Source organism: Octopus sinensis, linkage group LG1 (assembly GCF_006345805.1).
Source record: "Octopus sinensis linkage group LG1, ASM634580v1, whole genome shotgun sequence".
Classification (NCBI taxonomy): Eukaryota; Metazoa; Mollusca; class Cephalopoda; order Octopoda; family Octopodidae; genus Octopus; species Octopus sinensis.
The window spans coordinates 156,792,184-156,817,790 of NC_042997.1; the positions used below are offsets into that span (position 1 = coordinate 156,792,184).

The window sequence follows — 25,607 nt, forward strand, 5'->3', positions numbered from 1 at the left end:
TCTCTGATTTCCTTGAATAACTCAAGCTGATTTGTCACTTGGTAGTCTAAATTTGGTATACAGTTTGGAGCCTTAAAGTTCAGCAAATGTTAACTCATTGTTGGCAGATCCTGATAAAATATTTTCTCCTCTCCTCCTTACTATCTAAGATTACACACTAACTATACCACTCTAGGGCTGACCTGGGATTGTACAATAACCAGTTTTGACTGAACTTCAAACATTTCTCTGCTGTATTCAAGTACTTTTTGCCTTCCATTTTTATTTAAGTAATATTGTCATTTTTTTCCATACTGACTTGGTAACTTCTTTGGATTTTAAGAGTTATAAGTGAAGGCGAGCAATATATATATATATATATATATATATATATATAGAGAGAGAGAGAGAGAGTGTGTGTGTTAGCAAGCACGAGGAGAGAAAGATTTATAAAGAGAATATGTATGCTAATATATAATTTTCATATTTAAATTATGCTGAATTTAAAAGGATAATCTAAAACAGTGGGTCCCAAATAGTGTGTCACAGTGTGTAGTTGCATGACTGTGCCACAAGGAGTAAGCGTCCAGGTGAGCTTTGGATTTTGAAAAATACAGTTTAACCCTTTCATTACCGTATTTAGTTTGAGATGCTCTGTGTTTCTTTCAATCAATTTTAAATATAACAAAGAATTTAGTAAAATAACTTAGTTACCATTAAGCTAGGGTTGAGAACATAAATCATGACTAAAGTTTGGTGGAAGATTTTAATTCAAATCTTAGGAAAACAAAACATTTGTACTACAGAGCCAGAGGCGGTTTCAGCTGGGTTGGTATTGAAAGGGTTAAGGCATTAGGAGATCCATAATAATGATTGGGCATGATGGAGACTGTGTAATTCATAACCCTGTAATACACAAGCATGCATATAATACTTTGTATTATATTCATACTATACACATATACATGTATTGTACACAAGTAGGCATAGCTGGGTGGTTAAGAAACTGACTTTGGAACTATGTGGTTGTTCCCTGTTCAAGCATTTCACACACCTCATAACAAAGGTCTCCAGTTTATTATCTACATTATTTCTGATGTGAATTTTACCTTTTTTTTGGTGGTTGTCATCAGCTGTTGATAATTTGTAATTCTTTAATTATTTTCCTGATGTAAAATTGGAAAGTGTTGTTTAACTGAATGCAAGATGTGGTTTCTAGGATTATGAGTGATTACAAACGGAATATTTATATTTGTGTTGGTAAACATATAAAGCACTGGTGATGATGTCACATAAATAACACCCAGTACACCCTGTAAAGTGGTTGGCATTAGGAAGGGCATCCAGCTAAAGAAACCATACCAAAACAGACAACTGGAGCCTAGTTCAGCTCTTTGGCTTGCAAGCTCCAGTCAAATTGTCCAACCCATGCCAACATGGAAAATGATGATGATGATGATGTATTTGCTTTTACCATCAGTGTGAGAGTTTCTCCATGAGGTTGGGATTTCTTTTATTTTGATTATGGCATGATTTAAATTTTTAGGGTATTTTTGTCTAAGAAGGAACATATTTAGTTCTACCAGTTGTTTCTCACTGTGTCCATATAACTATTGAACATATATGTCTTGCCGTATCAAAGAAAAAATAATGTAGGTAACAAACTGTGGAGATCATCATTGCAGAACATGTGAAATAATTGAATAGGGAACAATCAAAAGATTGAAGAATGGGAAGGAATTGAAGGTGAATGCAAACATAAATTGTAAGTCAAAAGAACTCATTTACTGCATCACATGCCAACAATGCAATGAAAATTATGTCAGCCAAATAGGAACAAGATTAATACATTGCATTGTTCCATGTAGTGAATATCTAGACATTAGTGCAAATGGAAAATTCAGAATATTACCTTAGTTTTAAAATAATAAAGGAAAAAAAAATGATCAACTACTAAAGGCCAAAGAAGAACATTGTTACTAAAAGCATGTTCCTCTACACAGATTACCCTTTAACAGGTGTGCCTGAAAAAATTAACAACAAAAGTGCTTACACACACAATACAAAAGCTTCCTTCCAAAAGGTTTGTGTTATTTTGTTTTCCTAAGATTTTAAGAAATAGTTAATAATTTTTAAGAAAATTTTTCTTCATATATATATGTAAATGATCTCTTGGATATTGACTGATGAAGAATTAGCTACAAATTTTGTGTGTTATGGCTTTGTCAAATTTTTTTGTTAGTTTTTGTTAAATTTTCCAGTTGTTATGTTTTTATAAAAACCCTTGATATATATATATATCGTCGTCGTCGTTGTTTAACGTCCGTTCTCCATGCTAGCATGGGTTGGACGGTTCGACCGGGGTTCTGGGAAGCCAGAAGGCTGCACCAGGCTCCAGTCTAATCTGGCAATGTTTCTACAGCTGGATGCCCTTCCTAACGCCAACCACTCCGTGAGTGTAGTGGGTGCTTTTTACGTGCCACCTGCACAGGTGCCAGGCGGGGCTGGCAACGGCCACGGTCAGATTGGTGTATTTTATGTGCCACCGGCACGGAAGCCAGTCGAGGCGGTGCTGGCATCGGCCACGAGTCGGATAGTGCTTTTTACGTACCACCGGACCAGGGATCCTGGCTGGTTCAATTCGATTTCGATTTCGCTTGCCCCAACATGTCCTCACAAGCAAAGGGGGTTGGCATGGGTGCCTGTCGTACGGTCGCATTGGAGTATTTTACGTGCCACGGCCACGAGTCGGATAGTGCTTTTTACGTACCACCAGGCCAGGGATCCTGGCTGGTTCAATTCGGTTTCGATTTCGATTTCGCTTGCCCCAACATGTCTTCGCAAGCATGGGGGGTTGGCATGGGTGTCTGTCGTCGGATGAGGTTCTATATCGACTTCGCTTGCCTCAACCGGTCTTTGTGTCCAAGGGAGGAAAGGCATTCATAAGTGGGCTGGGCTCACTTGTCCTGCCTGGTCTTCTCACGTACAGAATATTTCCAAAGGTCTCGGTCTCTGGTCATTTCCTCAGTGAGGCCTAAAGTTCGAAGGTCGTGCTTCACCACCTCGTCCCAGGTTTTCCTGGGTCTACCTCTTCCACGGGTTCCCTCAACTGCCAGGGATTGGCACTTTCTCACACACCTATCTTCATCCATTCTCGCCACATGACCATACCAGCGCAATCGTCTCTCTTGCACACCACAACTGATGCTTCTTAGGTACAACATTTCTCTCAAGGTGCTAACGCTCTGTCGAGTATGTACACTGACATTACACATCCATCGGAGCATACTGGCTTCATTCCTCACGAGCTTACGCATGTCCTCAGCAGTCACGGCCCATGTTTCGCTGCCATGTAGCATGGCTGTTCGTACACACGCATCATACAGTCTGCCTTTTACTCTGAGCGAGAGGCCTTTAGTCACCAGCAGAGGTAAGAGCTCCCTAAACTTTGCCCAGGCTATTCTTATTCTAGCAGTTACACTTTCAGCGCACCCACCCCCACTACTGACTTGGTCACCTAGATAACGGAAGCTATCAACTACTTCTAGTTTTTCCCCCTGGAAAGTGACGGAAGTTGTTTTCTGCAGATTTTCGGAGGTTAATGCTCCCGAGCATCTGCCACATACAAAAACTATCTTCTCAGTTAGCCTACCTTTGACATTGCTGCACCTCTTATGTGTCCATAGCTTACACTGGGTACATCTTATAGAGTTTCTACCTACACCTTTTCTACAGATCGAGCAGGGCCATCTTCCTGAAGATATTTGTGGATTGTCTACCTTTCTACTTATTAGTACTTTGGTTTTAGCTAGGTTGACTCTAAGGCCCCTTGATTCTAAACCCTCCTTCCACACCTGGAACTTCTCCTCCAGTTCTGATAGTGACTCAGCAATAAGAGCAAGGTCGTCAGCGTATATATATATATATATATATATATATATATATATATATATATATATATATATATATATATATCAAGGGTTTTTATAAAAACATAACAACTGGAAAATTTAACATATATATGCATATGGAGACGATGACAAGTGATCATGACCTTTAGTGATTTGCAGTGCTTGAGAAGACTCATCAAGTGAAGTGAAATTGTAGCTGTGGCCAGTGACACATAAAAGGCAACCACTGCACTCTCAGAGTGGTTGGCGGTAGGAAGGGCATCCAGCTGTAGAAAACTTGCCTAATCAGATTGGAACCTGGTGCAGCACCCTGGGTTACCATTTCCAGTCAATCCATCTAACCCATACCAGTATGGAAAGTGGATATTAAATGATGATGATGATGAAGAAAGATAATATATATATGTGTGTGTGTTTGTGTGTGTGTGTGTGTATGTGTGTGTGTGTGTGTATGTGTGTGTGTGTAAGTATATATATATATATATATATATAGAAAGATAGATAGATAGAGATATATAGAAATAGATATACAGATATAGATATATGTGCCTCTGTTACTCATTCCTCTATGGTGTCAGTGTGACCAAAGATAGCAGCAAATCTCTCCTCCTCATCATACCATGCTTTCAGTGTAACTAGGGATGTCACTGGAATTATTTGACCATCTCATCTCTCCAGTAAGCAAGTTATAATGACATTACCGTCATAGTGAGGATTGTGCTGAACAACAGGCCATGTCGAATATTAGAGGCTTCCATGTCTTAATAAATAAAAATTGCTGACTGCTGAACTGTATTGATGTTTATTGATTAGTAGAAATGCAAGATCAAATTAAGGATCTACCAAAGCTCATGAGGGATAGAGGTTCTTGGCATGGCATTGTGAAATGCATCGTGGCTGTGGCCACTTGAAGAAGAATTAAAATATTTTACAAAATTTTGGATTCCAACACAAAGTTTTATGTTATATTTTGAAGAGTTCTGCAATGTGATGAAGTGGCACATTTATTTATATGTGGTAAAAATGGCTCTGAGTGTGTGTCTGTGTGTGTTCTTATATATTTATTCAAATAAATAACACATGGCAAATGCTGGAATCATCACCATCAGCTACATAAAACAAAGTGGACTGAAAAATAATGCGAGGAATTAACGTGAAAAAACATGAGTTATCTGAGACTTGCTTGTACAATGATTTGCAATAATTTGCAGTTCTGTTAGCAATTTCAGCATGTTGGTAATAGACATGCTGCAATTGCAGGAGTGATAATATATCCTCAAGAAATATTACAGAACATAAAAACGGAGGGAGAAAGAAAGAGAGAGAGAGAGAGAGAGAGAGAGAGAGGAAGAGAAGGAGAAAGGCAGTTAAAATAATGGATAGAAAGAAAGATACAAAGAAGTTAATCACACAAAAAAATAGTTATTTTTATAAAAATGATTTATGTATAAATGCTATTAAGATTGGTTGATAGCTAGAATGAAAAGTAAAAAGGCAGGAGAACAATATCAATATTATGTTTCTGTTCCAGTTCAGTAAATAGCTGGTTGTTTTCATATATACTATATATGATATTGCCGATATTTTCATATATACTATATTATGGATTGCCGAGACTAGTTATGTTGGATATAACATGACTTACTCCATCACAGAAATTTTTGATATTAGTCAAGTTAGAAAAGACCCATTTGATTATATTTTAAACAAATAACATAATTTAAGAATTACATCTCAAACTATGCTCAGTGCGGCAAGAATAATGTCTAAAGTCATTCACTTAATGCAGTAGTTTCCAATGTTTACTGTGAGATGTTACTAAGATGCATGGTGAAAGTAAATAAAACTGTTTTTGAAACAATGTGAAAATTACTAGACTAGACTAGAACTATAAGTATAAAGTCTTGATAACTTGGCTTCATTTACTGAATAAAGAAAAAAATTACCTAATAATTTTCAGAGGTTTAGATTATATTTACAAACTTGCATATAAATGTTAAATGAGGTTATTAATCTAAAAGTTAGTTTAAGAATAACAACAGAACATTTACTGATGGGGTGACTTGACTCAATAATGTGATAATAGGCTAATATATATATATATATATATATATATATATACATAAGAATATTGTAGTTTGCATGAAGTATTGAAAAAGGGAAAACAGGAAAGCTTCTGATGATGTGAAAAGTTTCACAAAACCTTTATATTTCGGGCGCAAAGGCCCATCCTCAGAAGAAAAACAGTCTGGGAAATGTCTAGTTATATAGGTTCTGTTAACCTATTCAAATTCTTTAGTGTTATGTTAGCAGTTGCAGTCACTCTAGATATATATATATATCATCATCATCATTTAATGTCCGTTTTCCATGCTAGCATGAGTTGGACAGTTCGACTGGGATCTTGGAAGCCAGGAGGCTGTGCCAGGCTCCAGTCTGATCTGGCAGTGTTTCTACAGCTGGATGCCCTCCCTAACGCCAACCACTCTGTGAGTTTAGTGGGTGCTTTTACATACCACCGGCACAGGGGCCAGAGGAGGATGGCAAACGGCCAGTGAGAACCTCTCTGGGCTTGTGGTGCATCAAAGCACTGATGTTTATATTGCTGGTGAGCAATAACCGTCTGCTTGCTACAGCCACTGCCAGATCATAAAGATTTCAGTGTTTCTAGGCCTTGTCAATGATAGACATATGCAGTTAGACTGAGCAACTGATTACCCCATTAGCAATATATATATATATATATATATATATATATAGAGAGAGAGAGAGAGAGAATCTCAGTGTGTATTCAGACACAGCATATGTGTGAATCTATACACACATATTGTTGACATAAAGTTCGAGAGAATGTGAAATAATTATAATTTAAACAATAAATCTTGAAGTACCTGAAGCTAGAAATAATAGGGTACATATATTGGGTTAAAAAAAACCCACTTGGATAGAAATAGTCAAAGATTGCTCTTGGAACATGAACCCACATCTGTAAACATGTAAATATTCACATGCCATCAGTTATAGCTTTATGCGCTTCGAGATTCGTCATTTCAAAACAAAATACACACACACTCTGTAAGGTGGTTGGTATTAGGAAGTGCATCCAGCCATAGAAACTATGCCAAAACATAAACTGGAGTTCCATTGGGTTGTTGGATCCTGTCAAGCCATCCAACTCATGATAGCATGGAAAATAAATGGATAATAATGATATATGTGTGTGTGTGTTTTAAATTTATTTTTTAACTTTATGCACAAAATTTACCAAACTATTTTTATTTGCTTTAATGTGTACTGCAAAAATATAAAAAAAAGCTTGGGAGAATGGTTTCTAAAATATTTCAATTTTTTTGAATTCCAGTTCTAAATTTGGAATAAAACTGTCAAAATATTCTGATATCTGTATCTATAATTGCTAATGTCCTGACTTTATAGTAAGAACATACAGGAAACCATTTGCATGTGTGCATATGTGTGTGTTTGCATGATGACAATGGCATTTTAAAATGGCTACTTCACAAAATGTCACTAAGGTTAGTAGACATGTTATCTCTTTACCTTTTTATTTGTTTCAGTCATTAAACTGTGGCCATGCTGGGACACTGCCTTGAAAAAAAAAGTTTTCTTCCCAAGCAGGGAAATGAATCCTGTCCGCTATAGTGGGAGTGCAGAATCCTAACCACTAGATCACTTTATGGAGAAAAGAATATTAATCATTTTGATCCCAACCACTCTGAAACCACTACAGATTTCTTTGAGTCAAACCTTATTACAAAGAGATATTTTCAATAAAATCATCCAACATTATTTTATGTAAAACCCTTTTGTTAAGTCTTTGTATTTGGTTTACAAGATTCTAGATGTGAATTCATGTGTTGAAACAAATTTTGTTGTGTCTTGGGAAAGTCATTACACCAATAATAATAAACACACAGATTCAATTCCACTTGTTTATTATTAATCATTTGGTTAAATATCTAACCAACTAACTAATTGATTATTTGTTTAATGTACTGGTTAACCCTTTCATTACTGTATTCATTTTGAGATGCTCTGTGTTTCTTTCAATTACTTTAAATATAATAAAGAATTTAGTGAAATAACTTAGTTATCATTCAGCTAGTGTTAGGAACATAAATTGCAAATAAGATTTGGTGGAAGATTTTAATTCAAAACTTACGAAAACAAGAAATTTGTACTCAGAGCCAGAGCCGGTTTCAGCCGGGTTGATAATGAAAGGGTTAAACAATCAATAGGTTGTTAGTTAGTCGAAGTTCTTTCATCACTGTTGTGGCCTTTTCAGTGACTTAGTGATTTTGCTTCATGTTCCAAGGTCTGCTCCCAGACTAACAATAAAGAAGTGGAATTGAGCCAGTGCATGTGTTATTATAATTGGCACAATGACTTCCAAGACACAACAAACTTTTGTTAAGTTATTTTACTAAATTCTCTGTTTTTGATTATTTTTGAAACTGAGCATCTTCAACATCATACAAGTGACATTATGAATTTTTAGTCTTTCATGAAAAATATGTCTGGCCATGGGGAAATATTGTATTATCTTGCATAGGAACAGGTGAGAATTGGCAACAAGAAGTGCATTCGGCAGTAGAAAATCTACCTCAGCAAATCCTGTCTGATCCATGCAAGCATAGAAAAGTGGATATCAAATGATGTTGATGATGAGGTTATGTGTTTCATTAGAAATATGATCATATAAAGATTAATGTCAACTTAACTCCTTTCATAACCATATTTTTAATGAAACATATTCTGATTCAATTAATTTTGAAAATAACTAATTTGGAGGACCTGGCAGTGTCTCTGCAGCTGGATGCCCTTCCTAACACCAACCACTCCATGAGTGTAGTGGGTGCTTTTTACGTGCCACCGGTACAGGGGTCAGAGGAGGCTGGCAAACGGTCATGAAGCACCAACCGATCGTGGCTGTTTGCCAGCCTCCTCTGGTCCCTGTGCCAGTGGCACGTAAAAAGCACCCACAACACTCATGGAGTGGTTGGCGTTAGGAAGGGCATCCAGCTGTAGAAACACTGCCAGATCAGACTGGAGCCTGGTGCAGCCTCCTGGCTTCCCAGACCCTGGTTGGACCGTCCAACCCATGCTAGCATGGAAAACGGACGTTAAACGATGATGAGTTATACGATTATATACCCCCAAAGTAGCAATGATTGAGCAGATCTCCAATCAAAGATATTTCAGTTGTAAGCATCCCAGTTTTATACCTGACAATTTTTTTTAATTCTTTAGCATTTAAACCAGCCATATCCAGCAAGAACATTCTACCTGTTTTCTGTTCAAACTGGCTAGATCTTGCATCTCACACTTATGCTGCAATGTCATACTAAAAATAAATAACCACATCATTGAAATCTCAAAGTTATGAGATAATCCATAATTAATTCAAAACAATGTGAATAAATTAGTATTACATGTCACAAAGCAATCTGTAAGCTAAAAGGTTAAAGACGATAGGTTTGAGTCAAGAGTGATTTAGCTACTATTTCTAGCAGGTCAGGTAACAACATAAAGGCCTTTTTTCTTCCTTAGCTTGCAGTTAGAATATAATTTAACAAAAGGTTCATACATAAAATTATTATGTAAGGAGGTATTGCATCAAAGAACAGCATACAGGTTGATACAAAAGTGTGAATGTGTACGGGAAATTGAGAAAGTTGAGGAAATTGTCTGGTTAGAGGCTAATAAGCTTATCTTGTACCTTTATCTCTTTAGAACTAAAACACGTTAGAATTAACCCGGATACAATTAAATTAACTCATCTCAAAACAAAATAATAAAACAAAGCAGAAAGAATAAAGAAAAAAAGAACTCTTATCTTAAAAAGGAAACTGAAACAGCAATGTTACTGCTGATTAATTATATATACATATATATATATGTGTGTGTGTATATATATATATACACACACATATACATACATATATATATATATATATATATACACACACACATATATACATATACATATATGTATATATAAATATACATATATATATATATCTATATATATGTATATATATACATATATATCTATATCTATCTATATATATATATCTAATTATATATGTATATATATACATATACATATATTTCTATATCTATCTATGTATCTGTCTATATATATATATATATATATATATATATACACACACATATGTATGTATATATGGATATACACACACAAACATATATGCATACATACACATATACTTTTCTACTCTAGGCACAAGTCCCATCGTCCCCAGTACGCAACTGATACTTAATTTATCGACCTTGAAAGGATGAAAGGCAAAGCTGACCTCGGCGGAATTTGAACTCAAAATGTAAAAACAGATGAAATATCGCTAAGCATTTCACCCAGCATGCTAATGTTTCTGCCAGCTCGTCACCATATATATGTATGCATATATATATATGCACACACATATACATATACCTGCATACATATATACATATACATGTATCCCTTAATACTACTCTACACTCAGTTGAGGGGATCCTGTGTTGCAAGTTACTTGGTAACCTTATAGATGCTGGTGCCATATAGAATGCACACAGTACACTCTATAAAGTGATTGACATTAGCAAAGGCATCCAGCTGTAGAAACCCTGTAACAGCAGGCAGTAGAGCTTAGCACATTCCTCTGGTTTGTCAGGTTTCAAAGCATCCAATCCATGCCAACATGGAAAATGGATATTGAAGATCCACTATGTTGTTATTTCTAGCCTTAGGTCAACCTTGACTAAGAAGACGTAAGGCATTCCAACAGTGACTATCCCATCTTTTTCCTATGTGCAGGGAACCAAGGATTACAGGCTTCGAAGTGTCCTCTTTAGGATGGTAAGGTTAACTGGAGAAAATTTGGCTACAACTTTTAGCAGGTCACATGACCACATAGAGACTCTTTCTCATTGGCTCATGAACTAATGTGAATAACAGATAGTCAAATGTCCATTAAACAATGATGATGTTGCTGCTGCTGATGATGATTGTGGTGTTGGGGACAGTTGGATAAATATACTCAGTACTTGGAAAAATGAATGTCAATGTTGACTTTGATGAGAATTGAACTCAAAACATTAAGGCACAGGAGTGGCTGTGTGGTAAGTAGCTTGCTTACCAACCACATGGTTCTAGGTTCATTCCCACTGCGTGGCACCTTGGGCAAGTGTCTTCTACTATAGCCTCGGGCCGACCAAAGCCTTGTGAGTGGATTTGGTAGACGGAAACTGAAAGCAGTCCGTCGCATATATGTATATATATATGTATGTATGTGTATATGTTTGTGTGTCTGTGTTTGTCCCCCCAACATCGTTTGACAACTGATGCTGGTGTGTATACGTCCCTGTAACTTCGCGGTTCGGCAAAAGAGACCAATAGAATAAGTACTAGGCTTACAAAGAATAAATCCTTGCTCGACTAAAGGCGGTGCTCCAGCATGGCTGCAGTCAAATGACTGAAACAAGTAAAAGTGTATGTTACTACTTGCTGCAAAGCATGTAGTAACACCTCCATTGAGCCTGCCAGTTTCTGAAGTTGGGTCAAAGTTACAATTTTTTGAGGAATGTAAAGAATTTATTGTTGAGTGATACTTATTGTATCAACCTCAGACGAATAACAAATAAAGTCAAATTAACTAATTTGAACTTAGAAAAGAATTAGGAAGAGCATCTAGTTTGAGAAACCATTACAAAACTACCATTGGAGCTCAATGCAGCCTTGCAACTTGCTGGATCCTGTCAAACTGTTCAACCCATGCCAGCAAAGAAAACGGATGTTAAATGATGATGATGATGATGATAATGATAAATGTAACTAGTTACTGCAAGCTAATTAATTTATCACTAAGTTTCTTTTACTAAATAAACATTATAGGTACAGGCATGGCTGTGTGGTAAGAACCTTACTTTGTAATCACATGGTTCTGGGTTCAGTCTCACAGTGTGGCACCATGGGAAAGTGTCTCCTACTATAGCCTTGTGAGTGAATTTGGTACATAGAAATTGAAAGAAACCCATCATGTGTGTGTGTGTGTGTGTTTGTACCTCACACTGCTAGGCAACCAGCATTGGTTTGTTTACATCCCTGTAACTTAGCAGTTTGACAAAAGAGACCAATAGAATAAGTACCAGGCTTAAATTAAAATAAGTACTGGGGTTGATTCATTCCTCAAGGAAGTGCCCCAGCATGACCACAGTCTAATGACTGAAATGAGTAAAAATTAAAAGATTTCTCAAAAATGTATTTTGTAGAAGAAACAGTAGAGTGACAGAGGAAAGATGGTAGACTTCACCAACTGTCCAGTTTAGTACAATCACAAGGCCCAGTGCATGCATTCCAGTTAGGTCTCTGGTTTGAGGATAACTTTATCCCTTTACAACAGTCTTGGGGGCCCAGACAAAAAGATCACTTCTGTTCATCCTTTGACTAGACCATAAAAATAAATAAAAGTTAATTGAAATTAATCTTAAAGGATAGAAAACAAAGTCAATGCCTGAAAGGTTTGAACACAAAATGTAAAGGGGATTTAACAATAGTGTAGGGCATTGTAAAAAATCACTGGTACTGGTGCCACATAAAAATTACTGGTGTTCGCTCTCTCCATCAAAATGATATTGCCTGAACAGGTGCACAGTGTACATGCCAGGTGTTGAAGTGGTTGCAGAACAATATCAAATGAATCATTTTTTGCTCAAGAACATAACACACCACCCAGTCCAGGAACTGAAACCAGGATCTCACAATCATGACTGTAACACCTTAACCACAAGGCCAAGCATCTTCACATGGTGTAAAAGATGGGCTACAACAAATATTGCTTGACCATAACCTGTTGAACATGTTCTTGCTGGCTGACAATATGTGCATCTCTGATCATAAGGATGAGTAGTTGGGGGGCATCATAGCCATGAGTTGAGAAGAATGTTTTGAGGTTTGAATAATTCACTTCTGAAAATATGGGTGTTTTGTTCACCATCCTTAAAGAATCCTTATTCAGAGTCCTTTTGGGCAGGATGGGCTACTCAACCTGAAGAAAATTCTAACTGGGTCCCACCTGGAAGATCATGTGGTGTCTATCTTAATATGAGATCTCCACATTGCGCACATATAGTTATGATGCATGTGCCTAGTGTACTCTTATCAGACAGGTAGTCATGATGAGTATACTGGATTTCATATATTTGTACCCCAGCATCACTTTGATGGCATGCGCTGCTCTCTCACCATAATAATAATAATAATAATAATAATAATAATAATCCTTTCTACTATGGGCATAAATAAGGCCTAAAATTTGTGGGTGGATACATCAGTCAATACCATCTTATTTTACTGACCCTGAAACAATGAAAGTTGGTTTCAGCAGTATTAAAACTCAGAATGTAAAGAACCAGAATAAATACCACAAGGTATTTCAACTGATGCTATAGTGATGCTGCCAATCTGCCATATAGTAAGCACCTATGCTGGAGCCATGTAAAAGGCATCCATGTATAAAGCACTGGTGCTGGTGCCATATATAAAGCACGGGTGGTGCCACATAAAAAGCACCAGACACACTTTGTAAAGTGGTTGACATTAGGAAGGGCACGAAGCTACATAAACCATGCCACAACAGACAACTGGAGCCTGGTGCAGTTCTCTGGCTGCCCAGCTCCTATCAAACCATCCAACCCATGCCAACATGGAAAGTAGATGTTAAATGATGATGGTGATGAGTTTAGATCAAGGGTTCCTAACTACTGGGCTGTGGATTAATTCTGGGCTGCACAGAAAAAACAATATTTCGTTTTTGGATTTGGTTTGCAAGATTCTTTATATGAGTTCGTGTGTTGAAGCATATTCTGTTGTGTGTGGGGAGAGTCATTTTCTTTTTGTGCCTTATATTGTAAGACACTCTGTCAAAACTATTGAAAAGGTTGCAAGATGCAATGAAAATTTTTAGGGAAATAAAAATAAGAAAAAAAGTGGAAATTTTACCAGTGAGTGTGTTACAATATAAGGCACAAAAAGAAAATGACTCTCCCCAGACACAACAGAAAAAACAATATTTTATTTCTCTTTATTGACTGTCACATTCTGCAGAGTGATCCTCCAATCTATGGAAAATCGACATGCATGAAAATGGTCTGTGGTGCAAAAAAGCTTGGGCCCACTGGGTAGATTAGGTTTATTTTCACAGTTCTTCCTTGTCTTTGTATGTGTTGATGACACATCAGTTCAATCAATATTTTTACAGCTCAGACACTTACTAATCCTTACAGAGCTGATCTAGCAAAGAATATGAAGGCAAATAAGCTAAAGCAGCAGACTCAGAAGCTAAAAGTTCCAGGTTCAACCACTGACCTGGTAAGAGAACACCACCTGAAGAAGATCAGGGAGAAAACTAATGGAAACGTGTCAGCAACACATCCAAGATGAGGAAAATGATCTGCAAAGAAACATCAGTAGTTATCTTGTTGTGATGTGCCAGTTTTGGAGAGCCCTTACAGCAAATAAAGAAATCAGCTTAACAGAATCATAAGAGAGGAAGACAAAACACCTTTAAGGCATTTAATTACAGCCCTTTACAGTCAGAATTCAAATCCTGCTGAGGTCAACTTTCATCCTGCCAAGTCATTAAATAAAGTACCAGGGTCAATTAAATCACTCCCACAATCACCAAATTCATGGCCTTGTTCCTATATTAGGAACAATCAATAGTAGTGGATTGGCAGAATCATTACAGCATCAGATAAAATGCCTTATGGACAGCTCTTTGTGTTCAGAGTTCAATCCTGCAAAGATCACTTTTACCTTTCAACCTTTTGTAGTTAAAAACGATAAAGTACCAGTTGGGGGTTAATTTAATTGGTTAACCTTTCTACACCTGAACAAAAAAAATTTAAGGCTTTCTGCCTATGTTAGAAACAATTATTATTTTGACAAATTCACTGGAGTTGATGAGGGCTTGACCAAAGAGGAAAGTGTTTACTCTCAATCCTTTCAATTTCATCCACCACAGCCAGCACATACAGGAAAACTGCCTCCCCATGCTTATTAAAGGATGGTGGGTTCAATCAGATCTGTGGGATTCATTAATTGTCCCTAGTTGGAGGCTGTATTGTACCAGGAAGATTTGTATTCTCCTCAACTCTTATTTGTTCCACACCGTATTTTATATAAAGCCCCATACAAACTATAACCAGTCTTTGCAAATAATCTTTCTGTCTGACGCTTCTGCAGCCAATTGAATTATTTGGGTCAATGACATCAACTACCATAACCCTTTCCTCAAAATTACTGGCCTTGTGCCTAAATCAAAACATTATTATTCAAGTTGATAAAATAAAGGACTGGGATCAATGTAATTGAATAAAACCACCTTGAAGAATCAAACAAATTGACCCCAGGACTTTTGCCAAAGTTTAAACAATTATTATTATTATAAAAGAGTCATCATCACCACTGTTTAAGGTCCACTTTTCTATCCATGCATGGGTCACATGGAAATCGTTGAGACAGATTTCCTATGACTGGATGCCCTTCCTGTCACCAACTCTCACTTGTTTCCATGCAAAATAATATTTCTCCCAGACAAGACATAGAAGAATGGAAATGACATCACCAGTATGGTAGTGATGCTCATTTACAACCATGATAAGACAGAAGTATACACAAACATGCACACACACATCCATAAAAACCTCTCTTTCTCCCTCTCCCTCTCCCTCTGTCTGTATGTATGTATACTCTTTACTTGTTGCAGTCATTTGACTGCGGCCATACTGGAGCACCACCTTTAGTCAAGCAATTCGACCCCAGGACTTATTCTTTGTAAGCCTAATACATATTCTATCGGTCTCTTTTTGCCGAACTGCTAAGTTATGGGGACATAAACACACCAGCATGGGTTGTCAAGCGATGTTGGGGGGACAAACACAGACACACAAACACATATATATGACAGGCTTCTTTCAGTTTCCATCTATCAAATCCACTCACAATGCTTTGGTTGGCCCGAGGCTATAGTAGAAGACACTGAACACTAAAACAATTTTTGCTTTATTTAAAGTTTGCCTAAAATGTGAGTGATGGGGGGGGGCATGAAATACAGGTATTGCACCCATAATTTTTAGAAAAATGTACAAGGTATTATGACAAAGTCAGGAAACCACTGCTATTCAACTAATATCTCTTCCTTTAGTGCATATTGTCTTCATTACCACAAATGGTGGCAGAGTCCAGGAGAGACCTAGACTAAATGCAGCATGGTACATAAATTTGTTCCTCTATGTTCTGAGTTCAAATCTCATAAGGGCTAGTTTTGCCTATCAGCCTTTAGTGGGATATTAACTAAAATACTAATCAATCAATAAAATTGATTAGGAGTGGCTGTGTGGTAAGTAGCTTGCTTACCAACCACATGGTTCTGGGTTCAGTCCCACTGCATGGCACCTTGGGCAAGTGTCTTCTACTATAGCCTCGGGCCGACCAAAGCCTTGTGAGGGGATTTGGTAAACGGAAACTGAAAGAAGCCTGTCGTATATATGTATATATATATATATGTATGTGTGTCTGTGTTTGTCCCCCTAGCATTGCTTGACAACCGATGCTGGTGTGTTTACGTCCCCGTCACATAGCGGTTCGGCAAAAGAGACCGATAGAATAAGTACTGGGCTTACAAAGTATAAGTCCCGGGGTCGATTTGCTCGACTAAAGGCGGTGCTCCAGCATGGCCGCAGTCAAATGACTGAAACAAGTAAAAGAATATATGCTTCTCTAAAATATGTGGACTTCTGTGCTAAATATAGAAAACAGAACTTTCAGAGCATAGGACAAAATGTTATTCTTGCTCTAAAACAGACTTTTGCCAAGGTCTTTATCTCTCTGATGTCAGTTAAATAAGGGAGCAGCCAAGTGCTGGGGTTGATGATATCAGCTAATCAATCCCTTTATCCCTCAAAATTGTTGGCTTCATGCCTAAATCAGAAACAATTGTATTATCTTTTGGGAAGAGAAGAGGGATTGGTAGAATCAGTTATGTGACAGACAGAATGTTTAGCAGCATTTAGTTTACATCCCTTGATGTTCTGTGTTCAAATCCCACCAAAGTCAACTTCGTCTATTATTTTCAAACTGTTCTGTAACATGAAATACCAGTTAGGCGCAGGAGTGGCTGTGTGGTAAGTAGCTTGTTTACCAACCACATGGTTTTGGGTTCAGTCCCACTGCGTGGCACCTTGGGCAAGTGTCTTCTACTATAGCCTCGGGCCGACCAAAGCCTTGTGAGTGGATTTGGTAGAAGGAAACTGAAAAGAAGTCTGTCGTATATATGTATATATATATATATATATATATATATATGCATGTGTGTGTTTGTGTGTCTGTGCTTGTCCCCCTAGTATTGCTTGACAACCGATGTTGGTGTGTTTATGTCCCTGTTACTTAGCAGTTCGGCAAAAGAGACCGATAGAATAAGTACTGGGCTTACAAAAGAATAAATCCCGGGGTCGAGTTGCTCGATTAAAGGCGGTGCTCCAGCATGGCCGCAGTCAAATGACTAAAACAAGTAAAATAGTAAAGAGATTTAAATACAGAGGTTCAATCCCATTAACTTTTTTCTCCTCAAAACTCCAAAATACATGATCTTGTGCCTTTGCTAGAAATCATTATTACTGCTGGCGTTTTAAAGCTAATCAAGAGAAAATATAAGAAAATTAGATAGCATCAAATTTAGATGAAAAAGAGAAGAGGAAAGAGAGCAATAAAGAGATGGAGTGAGAGACAGAACCCGCGGTGGGGGGGGGGGGGCAAACTTGTTAATCTGAGAGATAATACCATTCTATAGGTTCCATTTCCTCTATAAAATGGGGGAACAGATGTCAGTCACTATTTTCATTTATTTATTCATTCATTTAGCAGAGTAAAATTTTTTCCCTGTGAGTAATTCCACACATCGCCTCTCTCTATAAATGAGAGAGCCAGGAATTCAAGAGAAGACACAAGAATGTTAATGCAATGACACTGCCCCTCTCTAGATAGCAAAACAAATACAAAAATAAACAAAAGAGGAAGAAAATAATCACACTGGAATATGCAAAAGGCTGAGATCATAATGATGATGCTTTATTTACTAGGCATAAGGCCAAATTTATAAGTTAGTGGGTATAGTAGATATAACATAATGAAATTATAAAACCTGACCAAAAAATGGTTATAGATAATAAGGCAACCAACAAGGGAGCCTCTGCATAACTGCTAGATCTGTTAGAAATAGCAACTGAATTTTACTAGAATCATATCCTCTACCTGAAAGAAAAGGAAAGAATAAAGACGGAACAGTCACGGGTGGAAAGCCTTTGTGTACAAGTCTGCTAATTCAGGGCTGACTTGGTTCTAAATAACAACGAAGATAATTAAACAACAAATTTACCACTACCATGAACTACTATTATTGCTGCTACTTCAATAACAACAAATAGCACCAATCTTCAACACAAAAACAGGGGAGATGCTAAAAATAGAACGCAGAACCCATCTGTATTGGTAGAGGTTTTTCTTCTTCTATTATCCCTCTTTTCTTTTCTGTGGAAGGGGCTATTTTATTATTATTATTATTATTACTTTTCTTTTATTCTTTAATTTGAACTAATAGTTTATTTTATCGACAATATCTTTTATTCATCATTTTAACATAGGGATCTGACGAAATGTTAATGGGATCCCCGCTGTCACAATCCTTTAGTGATGATTATCAGTCAGCATGTCCTCTTTTTCCGATGCGAGCTGACAAGCAGCATCAGACACGAAATCTCTTCCATTCCAGAATATTGACAATACTTCTTTTGCCATGGAAGGAGGTCAACCGAAAGCCTCCACCACCATCACTATTACCATCATTATCTCCATAGATATATCCTGACTAATATTACCCTGTACCTTGCATTTTACGCGCGTATACACGTACACGAGAGGAGAGGATAGATAGATAGATAGATAGAGAGAGAGAGTTCCCTTTCTCCTTTCTCCTTTCCCCTTTGTATTTCAATAAAAATTTCCGTCGCCACCCAGATAAAGGGTTAAAAGAAAGAAGAAAAAAAGACATGGAATCAACATATATATTGATTAATGATGCTAATAACTTCCTCATTAATAAGGATTACATTCCGCTTAGGTGTCTCGATCCTAAGAAACAAGAGATGGTTTCGGAGCCAAAGCAATTCTTCGAAAGACGTGAATGTGTGATGCCATTTATTACATGATTGCTTACATGGCAATAAGCTTTTTAACAGAGAGAGAGGGGGGGGAATTTTAGGGAACAATTTATTATCGTATGATACTACCCGAACTCAACAACTACACTATAAAAATACCGAATCAGTAATAATCAACACACGCACGCACAAAACGAACGTGCCCGCATGAAAGTGAGTGTGTATATGTAGGATAATGAAAACATGTAGATATGTTTACGTGCATAGTAACGTATACAAGAGTATAGTTATGTATACATGTGTAGCTCAGATAACACAACACACGTGTGTATATTTATATACACGCGTACACTTAAATGAATTTATACATGCACCATTCCATATGAAAAACTGCTTATGTAGATATTACACGCGCGCACGCACGCACGAGCATGTTTCTGTGTGTGTGTGTGTCAGTGTGTGAATGTATAAATGTATACAAACATACACGTGTGAATAATGTATATGAGAGAGAGAGAGAGCTACAGAGAAGGAGAAATATGTGCTGTAAGCAAACGAGATGCTGACAGCCAAAGATCAACGATAATGATAACAACTAGAATTTTTTGAAAAAGAGAAAGGATCTTAGAAGAGATTGGTAAGTTTCTGCTACTATATGTATACATGTATATACATATAAAAAGAGGGAGAATTCTTCAACAACAATAAGAAAGGATTTTCCCACAGATGAAAATCAGTGTAACCTAGGAGCTAGTGAGTGAGAGAGTGGTAATAGTAGCATATATCAGCTAAGAATTAAGAAGGAAGAACGAGAAGGAAACCAAAACAATCCGTGGGAATGGTTGTCTGACTGTTGTTAAGTCATCTCTTTCTTCTTCATCACCGCCACCGTTGCTACAGCCGCTCCAAAATCAAGATTTATCAACACAAGTACAGTCATCATCAGTTTCTTATAATAAAACTGTATGTGTGTGTAATAATATCAGACCTTATTTTTTAAATTCTCTGTTATGCTATCTACCCGTTTATCTTTCTATTCATTGTATCTGATGACACTGATACTGGTGGTGGTGGTGGTGGTGATGATGATGATCTCACTGCATTTAACAAAGTGGGAAAATATAATGATGCCAGTGTCATAACTCTCAGAAAGCTAGACAAAAATAAAGAAATGCTTGCATTCAAATTGAAATAGATTTTCTTTGAAACATAGTTTTGGCGATCATTTAGAACCAAAGAGAGCCTCTTAAAATTACAAACACATACACATATATATATATAAACACATCTATCTATCTATATATATATATATATGTGTGTGTGTGTGTAGGGGGATCGTTTGTAGAAAACATAAATCCGAAAGAAGAAGCACAATCTAAGATGTAGAGCAGTATATAATAATTTTTTAGTGGAGTAGTATATATATATATATATATATATATATATAGTGGAGTAGTATATATTATATAAATACACATATACACAGTAGTCAAGTATCATTTAAAAATTGATTCGAAATATCAAAGATGAGAAGAATTGGTTACACTTCACAACAATAACAATTAAAAGACTGGAGAGAATATAAAAGCGACCAGGGGAATTGTTTTGATGATAGAAAGAGAACCAATAGAACTAGAAAAATCAGTGTGGTGGTGGGGGGGATAGAGAAATACCAAGCAATTATATACAGACTACTATAAGGAGAAAAACTTTCCACGTGTAGTTCTGTTAATTAATACACAGTAGTAATTCGAAATTAAGAAAGTTTAGAGACAGTGAGAGAGGGAGGGAGAGAGAGAGAAAGAGAGATGGTAAAAAAAGCGGGGAAAGAGTAGGAATGAAAGAGAGGTGTTTACAAGACGGGAGCAAGAAGCAGGCTCCCTAAATATTGTCTTTATACAAATAAATGTCCTTGGATGGGGCGCAGAAAAAAAAATGAAGCCACTGAATGAATGACTTGAGACAGAAGAAAATGTGGGAAATATGACATGCATGTCATAAAGTGGCTTTTGTTTACGTCGGGGAAACATTCACATAATGCATAGACATTTAGAAAGCCATGAAGTTTCGTTAATTATAAAAATAAAATCATGAATTGAAAAGCTGTTGTCGTTCTGCTACAGTAACGTAATCGGGCTTATCTTCTTGTTGACAAACACAGATGAGGAAAGCCCGACCAAAAATCAATTGTGTGTGTATATGTGATCAAACATTATATGCATATATATATATATATGTATATGATAGATGAATTGATAATGCACGCATAATGAAATTAAGCATGTAAATAAATTACGGATGATCGGTTGGAAGTGGGTAAAACTTAAGTTAACACTTACCAGCCACTGGTGACGGCATCCTGACGGCGCACCATCGTAACTTCCACTGTAAACAGATGAGAAAGTGAAAGAACAACTAGACCAAATAGATATCATTGACTATAAAAGTCGTCAGAGATCAAAATTTCACGATAATTATACATCGAAGAACTTAGAAGAAAAATAATAAAGTCAGATATTTCTTTTGCGACAATTTACCTTTTTGCCATCTCTGTATTTAACACGACCATCAGCGATTAAATTCATATCTGCCATATTGCTCCCATGTTGGGAGTGATGTGCTAGCAGCCGACAACCCATTGGTCAATTGCTTTCCGTAACTGTTTACCCATTGGTTGAACTACGTTTCACTAATGTTACCATCCCTCACCACCATAACCATCATCACTATTCGCATCATTTTACTCCCTATTACACCACATTTGACATGACTCCAAAGCTGACTCAGATTATTATAGTATGCTATGGAAAGATAGATAGTCAGACTGACAAACAAATAAACTGGATGGGGGAGTAAAGATTCAAGGAAAACCACATGGTATTTCCACATGGAAAGAAAAGAAAAAATAAGGAAAAAGAGCTATTACATATGTCTATATATATATATATATAACTGGATCTTTAATTGTTTAAGACTATAAGATGGTTGGCTAGAGAAGAGAAAAAAATTTTAAACAAAATTTAACTTAAGCACTATGAAACGTTCTCAATATTGTCTTTTGTCTTCCCCACTCCCTATCTATCTATCTATCTATCTATCTATCTATCTATCTATTATTATTATTATTATTATTATTATTATTATTATTATCATTATTATTATCATTATTCATTTAGCCTTTTTTGTTTGTTTGATATGCTTGAATAACATATGTCTATATAGGTTATTTTCCTTTAACTCCCACCCTCCAGAAATATTGAAATAGCTAATGAATTCTAGATCAAAACAATGTTTTTTCAAAAGGAACAAACATTTATTGGTTCTTTTATGTGAGATGAACATATAGGGTTTATTGCTTGGATGGCATAGAAAAGGAAATATTTTGCCTTTTCTATAATCGAAATCAATAGATAATCAATAAATAAATACATGCAGCTTTGGATATTGAACCTGCTTTATTCTGAATTACTGGCACTTTAACAAGTAGGCCATCCCCAGTAAAAGAACCTTCTGATCTTCTGGTAAATTGAATAAATATCAGATTGTGTGTATGAACACAGGTCTATTTATATATGTGTGTATATGTGCACCTATCTATCTATCTATCTATCTATCTATCTATCTATATCTATCTATCTATCTATCTATCTATCTATCTATCTAGCTATCTATCTGTATTTGTATATGTATATGTATCTATCTATCTATATATGTGTGTGTGTGTTTGTGTACATATACACATGTATATACACACAAAATAGTTTAGTTAATTAATGCATAATCTCAATGAATGCATCAATGTGCAAATCTGTCTATCTATCTATCTATTTATCTATCTATCTATCTATCTATCTATCTATCTATCTATCTATCTATCTATCTATCTATCTATCTATCTATCTATCTATCTGTATTTGTATATGTATATGTATCTCTATATGTATGTGTGTGTGTGCACATATACACATGTATATACACATAAAATAGTTTAGTTAATTAATGCATAATCTCAATGAACATACCAATGTGCAAATGAACAAAATCAGTGCATGTTATGCATAACATTTTTCATAAGTGCTTATAAAATGCCATCTGTCTCTCTCTCTGTAGAGGGAATAAAGTAATCAAGTAACCTGTTCTGATGAGCCAGCATTAACCAGAAGAAACTAGTTGAGTGGCTCTTTGATTTGTTCAGCAGAGAGCTCTCTGTGGTTTAAACTGCAGGGCATGTTTACACAATGGTGTTAAATGTAAGGTTTATTATCTCTTACCATTTATCTTTTACTTGTTTCAGTTATTACACTGTGGTCATGCTGGGGCACCACCTTGAAGAATTTTTAGTTGAATGAATCGATCCCAGTATTTATTTTCTTTTTTTTTTAAAGCATGGTATTTATTGTGTTGGTCTCTTTTTGCTGAACAGCTGAGTTATGTGGACATAAACACACCAACAGCCATACATCTCAGTCCATTGTCATTTCCTCTGTGAGGCCCAACATTCTGAGATCGACCCTTACCACTTCATCCCACATCTTCCTGTGTCTCCCTCTTCCGTGGGTACCATCCACTTTCAGTGATCGCCACTTTTTTATGCAGCTTTCCTCATTCATATGCATTACATGTCCAAACCAACATAGTCTTCTCTCTTGCATGCTACATTTGATTCCTCTTATGCCCAACTTTTCTCTCAGTACATTTGCATTTTGTCTTATATGCACACTGATGTTGCACATCTAAAGGAGCATACTGCCTTCATTTCTCTCCACTGTATGCATGTCTCCTGCATTTAGAGCCCATGTCTCACTACCATGGAGTATAGCTGTTCACATGCAAGCATGATACAGTCTACCTTTCACTCTGAGAGAGAGAGAGTCCTTTGTTGCCAACAGAAGTAATAGCTCTCTGAATTTCATTCGCCCTATTCTTATTCTAGAAACAATACTTTCAGAGCATACCCCACCATTGCTAATTTGATCACCTAAGTAATAGAAACTATCTACAACACCAAGAGAGCTTTCTGGGCATTTAAGAGAATCTAAGTCCTGTGTGCTCTTAGTGCTTATTGTCACTGCACATCTGCCACATACAAAGACAACTTTATCTGTTAATCTACCTGTGATTCCACTGCACCTCTTATGTATCCATAGATTACAATGGGGTAGTGAATAGAATTTCTTCCAACACCTTTCCTACATATTGAGCAGGGACATTTACATGACGGAAAGAAAGTTTTACTAACAACAACTTCAGCCTTTGCTAGGTTAACTTTAAGACACTTTGATTCCAGATTTTGTTTCCATACCTGGAATTTCTTCTCCAATTCTGCTAAAGATTCTGCAATAAGATCAAGGTCATCAGCTTATAACAGTTCCCATGGTCATCCAGTTTTGATTTCCTCTGTTATGGCCTGGAGGATGGAAATGAATAGGGCTGAGAACTGAGCCCTGGTGAACCCCTACTTGTGTTCATGGCTGAACCCTACACTGTTTTCATGGCTGACTCTCACCCTACTAACAGCATCACTGTACATAGCTTGTACAGCTCTAACAAGCCATTCCTCTACTTCTAACTTCCTTAGAGACCACCATATAACACTGGAGAGCTCTGTTGAAAGCTTTCTCCAGGTTGACGAAGGCTAAGTACAATGGCTTACTTTCGGCCAAGTACTTTCCCTGCAGCTGTCTCACTAGGAAGATGGCATCTGCGGTACTCTTTCCAGGTATAAGACCAAACTGCACCTCATCTAGTTTAATTGTATTCCTAATCAATTGAGCTATAACCCTCTCAGTAATTTTCATGACTTGGTCTAGCAGTTTAGTACCTCTAGCTCTCTAATTGTTTCTATCTAAGGTATCACCTCTCTCTCTCTCTCTGTATATATATATATATAAACAACTTATAAGTAAGGGCTAAAGAAAATTATTTCAAAGCCAATATGCTGATTTTCCACATATAATCTACTCGCTACAGAAAAAATTGAACTGAAGTCGGGCAAGCTGGCTGTTCAATTTTTTCTGTAGCGAGTAGATTATATGTGGAAAATCAGCATATTGGCTTTGAAATAATTTTCTTTAGCCCTTACTTATAAGTTGTTTATAATTTTAACCGTAAAGGTATTTTAATATGCTGCCACATTTCTTGATGGAATTCTTTTCTGCAGAGAAAAAAACTTCATCCTATATTAGTAGTAGACTTATTACTACTCGCTATAGGGACTGGTAACCACTATAACCTGTAGTGGCGAGCAGTCAACATGTTGTACTGAGGCTGACCAAAGAATTTTTATTTTTAGATATAACTGGGGTACTTAAATGTACTCATGTTTTTTGCTTCGGCTTTTTCCATGGGCGCATGTAAGTATCTTATTTATATCCTCTCGTAAGCTCTACTGAAGACGAATAAATCTTTTATGAGATTAATTCCGAAATTGATTCAATATAGAGATAACGAATTTTAAATATTCTAACGGCCAGCTTGCCC

General features: G+C 36.6%; 1 protein-coding gene across 2 annotated transcripts in view; it reads right to left on the minus strand.

The window, feature by feature from the left end:
- The window catches only part of LOC115218370, a 59,726-nt gene extending 37,992 nt beyond the window's left edge, over positions 1–21,734 (minus strand). For both annotated transcript variants that reach the window (XM_029788151.2, XM_029788142.2), the window contains exons 1-2: positions 21,665–21,734; positions 21,467–21,512 (exon numbers count right to left, since the gene is read on the minus strand). In XM_029788151.2, the coding sequence (XP_029644011.1) occupies positions 21,467–21,512; positions 21,665–21,721 (103 nt within the window). In that variant the 5' untranslated portion in view covers positions 21,722–21,734. The remainder of the gene's footprint in view (positions 1–21,466; positions 21,513–21,664) is intronic.
- Positions 21,735–25,607: the final 3,873 nt, after the last annotated feature.